The following is an 11,609-nucleotide window of genomic DNA, read 5'->3' as shown; positions in this document are numbered from 1 at the left end:
AAGTTGTGTCTGCAGTTTGGGATTGGAAAAGATAGGCTTCCACTTTACAGGACAGAGGAGAGTTCCAATCTAAAGCGGAGGAGTTCAAGTCTCCATGAGCTTCCTCTATAGGGTAGCCAGGCAGTCCCTTAGAGCCTCCTCTCCTTCACATCGTCCTGGATAAGCAGAAGACAACAAGCAAAAGTATGAGAATAGAATGAAATAGAAATGCCAAAATTAAAAAAATGTTATGAAAATGCTTCGAACAAGATGTTTAGAATAGATTATCAAAAATCAGATTAGATTTCCACAGACTTAAAATCAGTAGACTCTTGCTGAGTTAACCTGTATTTTTCATTGTAAAGGTATAGATGAATAAACATCTTTTGAGCTTTTCTGTTTATTTATTATTGCTTGGAAATATTAGGAGTCACCTTCACAAGGTTTTGAATGGCACTATTAGTTGTCTGTCCTCAGCTACCTCATCAAGCTTTGACGGCTTTTTGTATTGTTATGCCAGAAAATAGTTTCTCTATGATGTCAGCATAATTGTGTGTATATCTGCACCCAAATGTTGTCCCTATTTTCTTGTTTCTTGTTAAAGGACTTAAGCCTCCTCAAGTAGTAAAGCTGACCTTTCTCATATGTAGTTTCAATCTTACCATCAAACATTTCACCAGTACTTTTTGGACAGGGATGTCAGAATCTAGTCCTGCAGGACCAGTGTCCTGCACCTTTGAGATACATCTCAGCTTTAACACACCTGACTCAAATAATGATGTAATTTTCAAGGCTCTTGACAACTTCACTTTAACTGAGGAGGTAATTACGGTAAGCCATTTGATTAAGGTGTGTAGCACTGACATCCCTATTCTAGGGCTTTGAGGTGTCTCTTACAACCACTCATGTAGAACAGAGTTGGAGGTGACCTTTTCCCCCTACCCTCCAGCATTAATGCTTTATACAATCTCCTCCACAGTAGCTCTAAAAGTGCACACCACACCCCTACACTTATTCTTATGTCCACAATAAATACAACCAAAATCAGCATTCTCATTAAAATACAATAATAAAAAATTAAGAGATCAAATGTTTCTTTTTAATATCCGTTGGAACATATATAAAAAAGCTCCTGAATAGAGGAAATGTTTGCCCATGTCCCTGAAAGACATTGACTTGCTCAAAACTGGCAACACACACTCTAAGATGAAAACAAACAACTGTAATGGTTGGACTGGTTGGATGCAGGAGCTCAGTTCTACACTAAAACACAAAAGGGATCTCAGCGCCATCTTGTGGCCACAGTTGTCCTTAAATCAAATGCAGAGACGCATGCGATTTTGGGCTCTGCCCCAGTCTTTGTTACCAATGTTTCGTTTTAAAGGTGTAATAAATTGCGCGATATTTGGTTAGAAATGAGCTATGATGTGGAGCTCTACGGTGGGAACACTTTATCCTAAAATTATACTGTCATATACTGTCAAATATTATGATAAAGAAAAGAAAAAGTAGGAAAATAATGCTTTATTTGCTATAAACTACAGCTGCTTTTAACTTAATTGTTGTAAAAAAAAAAAAAGAATTAAAACTTTTTTTTTCTTTTTTTTGGGTGAATTAATTTCGCTTCCTGAAGAGGGAGATATTTCCTTAAACTAAGTTACACTGGCTTCATCATTTGCACAACAGTAAAGAGCAATATGCAGCACCTGTAAGACTGTGATGACCTGCTCACAGTCACAGCTCTTTGTGAGTCAAAGTTTGTTGCGCGTGCAAGAAAACAGATCTTATATTCATTTATATTTTAATTATCTTTGTTATTTTCCCAATTCCTAGTCAAACCAATGACTTTTGACCACAAAATACACAACTAATTGGAATGATCTATTCAGCTCTATAACCACTCGGCGGGATTTAACGCGGTTCCCATCAGCAGACAGAGGAGGGAGGGTAGCTGTGTCCCTGCCCTCTGCTTCCAGCTGTTCCTGCGCTCCACAGCTGCACAGCGTCACATTCACTATGGCTTCAGCTGCAAGCAGGACGCTTTTGGCGTTATTCTTTACCTTTTTAGCTCCACAACGCGGATGGACAGGTAAACACACAGCTTTTATTAGATTTTTAAGGATGAGCTTGTTTTGCACTCAGCATACTAGGTTCTGGTTAAGTTTGTGTTGCATGTGCCAGTTTATTTATTTTATTTTTACAATACTCTAATAATTTTATTGTTGTTTTTAAAAGTCACACATTTATGGTATGCATGTTTAAGCTTTAATTCATAGCTGGAAGAAATAGATGGAATTATTCATTAATAAGAATAATATGAAGCATACATTTTGACTTTTTTTTGACACGTTAAACAGTATATTAAAAGTGCTGGTTCTTATTGAAAGTTGATTTTAAGACTAATGCACTGGGGAGGAATGAGCAAATCAACTTGTTGAAATCCCTTTGCAGTGGCTTATGAAAAAAATAAATAGCTTTAAGCCATTCAACACTGGAAAGAGGGGAAAAATTTCCTTTGGGTGATTTTCTGCCAGATTGGAAAGTGGTAATAAATGGCCTGCCTGTAAAGTTCAGTTTAGAAGGGCACTTTTTTTCTTTCCTGTCAGACGGTTTTGTGTCTCACCCTTCAAATCTTTCATGGGCTATTTATTGTGAATGGGTTGAATATACTTGAAAGCAAGACTGAGCCAAATGGTTTTAACCAGCACGTCATTTATAACAAATGTGCAGCCCATTTTGTTTCAGCATGCACAGGCAACAAATTAAATCAGAGGACTTCTTTTAAAATCTTCCAAAGAGTTGTTTAAAAGAATAAATTTTCATTGCCTATTTATCCAGACAATAAAAATATATTAAATGTAAGAAATCACCATAAAGCTTGTGGAATATTATGCAGGAGAAAAAATGATTTTACCTGGGTTAAAAAAAACAGACTCCCTATTTTCCATCCAGTGCACATCTTGAATAAGTTGAGCTTCTATATGTCTGATTCTCAACTGCAAGTACTTAGTGCATGACATCACTACTTTCCCTAAATATAGACAGATATTTCCTTTGTTGTGGTCTATTCTTTAGGCATTATCAAGTGTTGTCAATGATCCATTTAATGCATTAACACCTAAAAGATACTTTAGGAAATTAGGGTTCAATACTTGGATGTAACTTTAAACTTTCTTGGAAAAAAGAAGTCACAAAAAGTGCAATCGAGGAAATTAGACACCGTAGAATGAGATGTATGCAGGAAGCAGTGCTGAGTCTATGTTTAAGGGGTCCAAAGCTGCATTTGATTTTGGTGCCCATTTACCACCACTTATCCACTAATCATCATAATCATATGAAACTGCAAGTTGTTCAAACCTAATCACTTATGCTTTAAGCATTAAGTTTGTCATCAATTAACAAGTGAGCCAATACCTAGAATTCACTGTCACAGAATGGCAAAACAGCAAATTAACTTTGAAAATGACAGGCTTAAACTTGCAGGTGTGCAAGGGGATGCATGCCAACAGTGACACAATCACATCAGAACACAGGGTCCATGCTGTCACTTCATGCAGTTGCTCCGCGTGGTCATGCACCTAACTCGGCTCGGCAGCCGCGCACATTGTTCCATTCCAAATTTTAAAAAAAAAATGCATACCTTTGACAAAGAAAATAAATCATTATTCAAGCATTTTGGGAAAAGCGTACTAATTAAAAAAAACAACAACAATAACAACAACAAATAGACTAAGATAAAAAAATTTTTTTCTAAAATGTATAGTTTTATATCTTTACAAAGAGGTGAAAAGTAGGTTTTCTCTTGATGGTTTTACTCTTATGTGTTTAAAGTTTTGAAAAATACAGAATTAAGTTAATAACAAATAATTCGTTTGAAAGGGAACACAGCAGTTTTCGTGTGTGTGAGGTGTTTTTTCCTCACTTTTCACTACGTTTCCAATGTCTAGAGGTGTGCTGCCCCTGGTGTTTCAGAGAATACTGCACTAGTGTCAGCATTAACTATAAACAGCTGCAGCTCTTGCTCCGGCTCGTACTTCGTCCACGGAGACCTGCTCAACTCTACTCAGCCTTAAGTCCTCAGACCTACACACCATAATTTCTTTCAGCATAAAGATGTATTGAGCTCAGTCCGTCCCCCATAAAATCTGACAAACTTTGCTGTCCCTGTTGAAGAAAATTATTCCTAAAACATTATGCTGCCACCTCGGTGCTACGCTATGGGGAAGATGTCTTCAGACGGATGTGCAGTTTTTATTTTCTTGCACAAAAAGCATTTCATATGTGATTCGAAACCTAAATAGGTTTCTTCTTACCTCGACACCTTCTACCCCATTTCTGATGTGTGCACTGTATGGTTTATGACAGAAAGCACACAGGACTTCCATTTTTTCTCTTTCTACTTCTCCAGACAGATCAGATTATGAAAGTGCTTATTTTTTTGTGTGTGTTTGTTAGTAGAATCTTCCATCTGAGATGTGTATTTCTGAAATTCCTTCAGAGTTGCCATGGACCAGTTGGTTGCTTATCAAATTAATGCTCTGTTTGAGCAGCTTTGTTTGTACTACCGCTCAATGATTGCTTTTTCCTGTGCATGTGTGGGTTCTCTCAGGTAGTCCAGCTTCCTCCAGCAGTCAAAAAAAAAAGACTCTTAGTATAATAGGCATCTCTAAATTGCCCTGTTATAATGTCTCTACCCTGCAATAGACTGGCAATCTGTCTGGGGTGTACTGCCCCTCTTTAGCACATAGACTGCTAGATATAAGCACCAGCCCTGTGACCCCTATGGATAAACATTTAATTATGGGTGTAATTTTGACAAAAGAGAGATTTTATTCTGAGAGATTGAAGTATTGCTTTTGTGTCCCCTACTTCTGCACAAACTTACCATATTCCCTGGGCTGGCTCTGCTAGGAGCTGTTAAAATGTGAAAAAAGGAGCAAAGTCATTAATGGCCAATGTCAAGTCTATCCATGCAGCCTTATTATAAAAGCTTCTGGAAAGTGTATGAAGAATGAGAAAGGGAGAGAGTGACTGGAAAGATGGGATCATGTTCCTGCAGGCGAGTGGAATTTTATTTCTTTGCTCCACTTAACATTTTGGTGTTCTTCAGGTCCGCTGCATTTCACAACAAAAGCTTTAAAAATTAATGAAATCATAAATAGAAATAACTCCAGAACACATGCTTACTGTCATGGTGTCAGCAGGCATGACATACGTCTGTATGTCCAGTATTTTCCAGTGAATTGGAAAAACTCAAAACACTGGCACCGGTTTTGACCTGCAACCCCACCCCACAGCAGGTTGGCTTTCCGCCAAATCTGTCAGGAGTGGCATGAGCGAATTTGTACTGATGTCATCTCTGGGCATCCTTCCAGTTGTTCAAACAAGACCTTTAGGATGAGCAAACCTGTCATAGCCCAGCAAATTTCAGCCTGCTCAGGTGTTTGCAGGAGGGTAGTTAAGTAGACTGCCACCCTTCATCAGTGAATACATAGTGGAAATGAAAGGAAACTGTTTTGAAAAAACATTCACTGACATGGAAATGATGGTTTCATGTGATAATTACAGGGGGCTGCTGCTTTTGCTTGAAAAAGCAATAAATGACCTAAAATTATGTTGTCATTCAAAACTATTCAATTCTTATTCTGTTAGTAATTTCTGAATTTTAAATAAAAATACTCACGTTTTAACACTCATTTTTTGGAATTTGTTCTATCTGTCATCCTCTTAACTTTAAATAGTGTCAGAGTTCAGCCAATTGATGAAGGTGGCAGACTCAAATAAACCAGAAAATTTAACACCAACTTTACTAAAGCAGCCCGGAATGCTCTTTAGCTTCTCAAGTATTTCACATTTACTAATGCTGCATCCAGAAACTTTAGTGTTTTCAGGAATTTCATGTGAAAAAATCCACTCAAAGTAGAGCACAGTTACAAAGTGGAAGAAAAAGACACATGGTTTTCATCATTTATTTTAAAAAAAAGTTACTTGCTGTGGTATTTGGTCTCTCTACGTTAATACTGTGAAGAGCCACGCTTTGCTGCAATTAAAGAAGCATGTCTTTTGCATCCAATCTGAATGATCTAAGTCCCCATATTTTTCCTTATATTAACAAAATAGCACCATATACAGGATGATAACTTCAATGTTTAGGTCTTCCACTGATTATTATTTGGAGTTAGGTTGTGACTTTAACTGGATAATTCTAACATAAATAAATATAATTTGATTTCAGTCTCACTGTAGCTCCAGTTGAATGCTTTGGGCAGTCTTAAGTCTTTAAAGCCTATTTACTCATAATCATCCAATACTTATCACTATAACTTTCCCCCTATTATTTCATTACTATGTTTCATTTGAGGAAGATGATCTGGCAAGGGTGATGAGCAATGATAGCACTAGACCACCTTCTGCATGTTTAGAGTCTCTTAAATGGCTTGTTACAAATGGAGGATTAATTTCGACAATGATTTTTTCATTACACTTTAACACTGTAAAAAGAGCTATACATCCTACAGTTCCCCATTTATAATAGAAATCATGGTTGCTTTTCTAATTAATGCTCTTCTTGTCCATCCTTTAACTTCAGGTTGACGGCCATGTATTGGTGGATTTGCAGAGAGCTCCTTTCATCTTTACATGATAGATTAAACAGTGCTATGTGAGATTTTCAAAAAGTTAAGATAACTACTTTGACCTCTTATTCAACTGATGATTTTGTTTGTTTACTCTGTCCAATTTTGAGCTCTTTATGTGTATCTGTTGTATTTATTGTAGTGCTGATACAAATGCACTACAAATGTTTTAGGTCTTCCTTATAGATAGAAAAAAAAAATTGCATCCTTGTCATTTCACTTTACACTTATGCACTACTAAGTGTAGTCTATCTAATTGGTGCAAATATCAGTACTATGGGTACTTTTTTTAAAAGTAATTCTTTTTTAGATGCTTCACAACAAGTTGCATGTCACTGGCAGCCATACATTAGATCAAGCAAGCATAGAAAATGATTGATGTTTAGAAATGAGAAGACATCACAAATGTCTAAAGCATGTGGAAATAGTATAGATACAGGAAGTCTGTTCAGACTGTTGGAAAAGAAAGAAGTGGAAATGGGTGAATTCTGCAATGAGGCATAAATTGAGATGAAAGATAAAAACACAAGTGTTTTAGCAGTTGGTATCAAAATCGCACTGTAGAACCAGCCATTGCCAAAAAAAAAAAAGTTTGAAAAACTGGATGGAAATAGTGCAAAATAGTGTTTTGTAATTGCAAATGCAAATTTTATGTAACGACACACTATTCAAGTAACATGAGATACCACAGAAAAAGGAAACTTTGTGCAAAAACTCCACAAAAAGCAAACAAAAAGTAAGACCACAACAAAAAAATACCATAATTGCTGCCTAGCTAGTGGTAAACAGAATCTGAACTATTTGGATAATAGCTCAAAAAACGTGACTTGAAACAAAAACCGTGTCGCTTAATCTCCCCCAAAGGCTAGTTCTACATTTTTAGTTCTTTCTGTAATAGTTTAAACCAACATGAAACTGAACAAATATATACTCAAATAAATACTCAAAGACTAAGGACTCATATGCCTGAACATGAACTCTGCAGCCTCAACATCACACAGTGCCCTGAAAAAGCTTTCACGCCCCTTTGAGCTCACTGACATTCAGTCATGTTATAACCAGAATATTAGTTTATGATAAATTCCTACTGACTGACAAAAGTAAAGCAGTTCACTTGGTTTTTAGTTATTTTTACAGATAAAATTTTGTGGTGAGTATTTACTCTGATGCTATATGAAAATCCAGCATCACACATTACCATTAAACGTCTTGCATTAATAAACAGTTTCGATTTTTGAATTGTGTGAGCTTTAGGCATTCCACAGACCATTTTTGGAGCTCAGGGAGGGTCAAAAACTTTAGTTGTGCATTCCACAAATCAGATCTTTATCAAGAAGTGTCAAGAGGAAACACATATAGGAAGAAGGCCTAAATAAGATAATAACCTGAAGCATATATGGGACACAAACAAAATGTTTAAATAGATGTTTGGCCATGATTCCCAAACATCCTGGCCTATGTGGAAAATACTTTGTGAGATCTAAAACATATCCTACAGATCATCCTCAACAGATTATCTCCGACTCCAACAAAATATGGTTGTAGCAGCCTAATTAGATTGGGGGATGCTGCAAAAGATTTATGACTTGGTTGACCTTCACATTCCCGAAGGAAAATAACTCCCAATATGCAATAGGGCTTCATTGCAAAACAATAGACCAGAGCAGAATCAGTTTAATCAGACCTGAAAGCTGATGAGCTTGTTTGTGTTTGTATATTTATTTTAAAGGATTTAGTGTTTGACAAGTGACAGAAGGCATACCAAAATCTAACACTACCCACGGTTTTTACTAAAACTTTGTGGGAAAATTCAGTTTGCTATAATCGGGTGGTGATCATGATTTCTTATGGGGTAAATGAAGGGTCAGTTTGATTTTGTAGTAGGGTAAAAGGGTTCTGTTTTAAAACCTCAATGCAGCTGCAACTGCGCTAATAATTTTTTGGAACATTTTTTACAGCAGTTTTTCAAACCCGGGCCTGAGCTGATGGTGCTTCTTGTGCCAAAATATTCATGTACCTACATGTGTGTGTCTGCCGGTCTGTCTGTGGGTCATCAGGTGTGCATGTGTGCTATATCAATCTAACCTACACTCAAGGTTATAAAAGACAAATGGCACACCCTGACTTCTTACCTTCATTCTTTACATACCTGTTACTTTCCTTCATCTAATTCAGTCACTCTTTGTCAATGCTTCCACATCACAGTCACAAACAGATGAAAAACTTTCATATTGCTGCTTCTGTCTCTTGTAGCAAAGACCTACAGCTGAGCCTCCTCTGGTTGACTTTAATGCAACATCTCCTCAGTTTCCTGATTCCAAAATTGTTTTTAGTTGGAAGACAAGCATCCATCTGTAGCGCTTAAAGGAGTCTTGATATAATTAGGAGTATTAGATTTGCCCTTGGATCATACATTTTCCAAAGAGTCCAACTCACACAGAGAAGTCTGGATAAAGGCACAGATCCCTTTATGTGTATTAACACAGGATTATTGGAAACAGAGACGACTGAAGTGCATCCAAAGGTGCGTCTGAGGAGAGCAGCTACAACAGCTGGTGAAATTCCTCTCCCTAAAATCCTTAATCGATGACTCGATACAATCAGATGGGTTTCCTTAGAAAACTTTTAACCAATCTAACTCTATGATTCAATTGAATTGTTTCTGTAAAGTTTCAAGAGACGACCTGTGTTTTGAATTTGTGCTGCAGTATATAAATAAACTGAATTGAAACTAAATGAATGAAGAACTAATAAGCCTAGACCTTAGAATATAATTTAACCTTATTGTCATTACATTTTCACAAGTACAAAGCAACGAAATTCACTCTCTGCATTAAACCCATCCCTTTGGGGATGGCAGTGGGCTGCCATTGTGCAGCGCCCGCTGAGCTGTGTGGGGTTAAAGGCCAATTTATGCTTCTGACGCATAGCCTCTGCATCCGTCAAATCTGTCTCACGCCCCCTGCGCATAGGTTCTGCAACCATTGTCGCGCACCTCAAAAATCCTGACTACGCGTTTGACAGTCGAAAACCTGCGCAGACCTCAAGCGGAAGTGCGCAGACAAAAAGCAGCTCTGATTGGTTCTTGGTATGTCTTTCTGGCTGTCTGTGTGGTCGTCCTTCTTGAATTGGTCCTGAGGCGCGCCATTTTTAAAAACCGAGGAACAACTAAAATAAAAGGTTAACCGTTTTTTTTTTCCAACTCCATTAACAAAGCCTTTTCCTCTTTGATGTCTAGCAACTCTAGATCCGTCTCCATGACCATGATATCTTGCAGACGCGCCATTGTTGTTTTGGAAAATAAACATTCCCGCAGACACTGCCGAAATTCTCATTACCATCCGTCGAAGTTCTCGCGAGTTCTTGAATAGGCTCCCCCTTGTGCTTTGGCGGGAAACTGCTGTGCGTCCCTAGAAATTCCAGACCGACGGTGAAGAAACATACCAGCAAACCGGTTCGCGACCAGACCCAAGCGACATTTGATGTGTGCGGTAGCAGAAGTATAATCTGCCCTTAAGGGTCTTTCTCAGGGAGCTAGAGTGTCAGTCCGTGGGAGTGGGGCTTGAACTTAGAACCTCCAGTAAACAAGCGCAAACCCCTAACCATTAGGCCACCACTTCCCAACCCCACCTCTCTTCAACCTGAACTTGTATTTTCTTCTTTTGATAAAATCACAACACATTTTATTTTGCTTCCATGAAAAATGTTCTATAGAGGTTGTGCAGTTACATGATCACTGTCTGTTTATGCCTCCATTCAGGACGGCATAAAACCACCTACGTGCACCTTAATGATACAGCAAGATATTTATTACAGAGATTTAATGCAAAATGACTGGAAAATCTACCAATATTTAAATAAATATTTTATACATTAAGATGGTGAGTTAAAACACGATTACATTGCAAAAAGTTATCTTGTTAGAGTGCAGGACCCCTATAATACCTGCTAGGTTGTTTTCTCAGATACAAGACTGCCATCCATTGGACATCCCCCACTTCCCCTACCACGACTGAATTGCAGATCTCTAATGAAAAGCACTGAAGGCGTATAAAAGTTTAGATGCCTACAGCTATTTTATGTAAACAAATCATGGGAGAGCACTTCATCATGTTTCCGGAAGGAGGGGAGATTGGTGAACACACTGTACGTCAGGCCATATAACAGCTTGTTAGCTATTCAGACCAGAAGGTTTTCTCCCAATAGGAACCTTACTGTTTTATGTCGCTTTCAATCATTGCCACTTTAAAAAAACGAAGATGATGTTTATCTTGGCGGGGGGCAAGTATAGCCTTGGCGCCCTCCAGGCTTATATCACGCTGAGGGAAGTTCTCCATGCCTGTTAAAAGATGAAACTCTCCACTTGTTTTTTAAAAGCGTCAAAGGCAATTTATATAATCATTTAAGCATAACAACTAACTGTTTAAGAAGGGACCACTGCAGCCTCTGCTAGTTGTAGTTGGATACTGTCTCTGTCTCCTCACAGCAGCCACCTATCTTGTTGCTTTTCTCGTTCTTGAGGGAAGCGATAAAGAGATGCTGTCCTTTCATCCTTGTCAGTTGGTACAACCATATCCGGAGCTTGAGATTCCTATGTTTTCTCTTTTTTTTGGTATTTTCACGGTAACATGGAGAAAAACTGCTATCACTGATAGTCGTTGGAATCAAGGTTTGTTTTGCATACAAAGAAGGTGGAGTCCCGAGTGTCACGTCACATGATTTGCTGTAGGTCCTCTATTGAGTGTTGAACATTGATATAAATGTAACTCCAAAGTGACAACACAGGCCCGGCTTCCTTTAGACGGGCTCTTTATTAAACGCTGTGAAAATTACAGAAATAGAAGCCAAAGTTTTAGATATCCATACATTTACAGACAATCAGGTGACACGTGCTTTAACAGAAGTTACCTCGTGACCGCCTGCCACTTCGGAGGTCTTTAACAGTTTAATCCTTCCTCGTCCACTCTAAATTAAAATATTAAGTAATTAAAACAC

At 37.9% G+C, this 11,609-nt stretch overlaps 1 protein-coding gene across 2 annotated transcripts in view; it reads left to right on the top strand.

Annotated features, from left to right (window-relative positions):
- The first annotated feature begins 1,820 nt into the window (after positions 1 to 1,820).
- The window catches only part of fndc1 (fibronectin type III domain containing 1), a 43,831-nt gene continuing 34,042 nt past the window's right edge, over positions 1,821 to 11,609 (top strand). The window contains exon 1 of one of the 2 annotated variants that reach the window (XM_015369820.1): positions 1,821 to 2,068. In XM_015369820.1, the coding sequence (XP_015225306.1) occupies positions 1,996 to 2,068 (73 nt within the window). In that variant the 5' untranslated portion in view covers positions 1,821 to 1,995. The remainder of the gene's footprint in view (positions 2,069 to 11,609) is intronic. The other variant, XM_015369819.1, reaches the window with a different exon arrangement.

This window comes from Cyprinodon variegatus, unplaced genomic scaffold, assembly GCF_000732505.1.
Source record: "Cyprinodon variegatus isolate N-32 unplaced genomic scaffold, C_variegatus-1.0 Scaffold38, whole genome shotgun sequence".
In the NCBI taxonomy this organism is placed as follows: domain Eukaryota; kingdom Metazoa; phylum Chordata; class Actinopteri; order Cyprinodontiformes; family Cyprinodontidae; genus Cyprinodon; species Cyprinodon variegatus.
The sequence above is the reverse complement of the archived record's forward strand: the minus strand, read 5'-3'. Positions and strand labels throughout refer to the sequence as shown.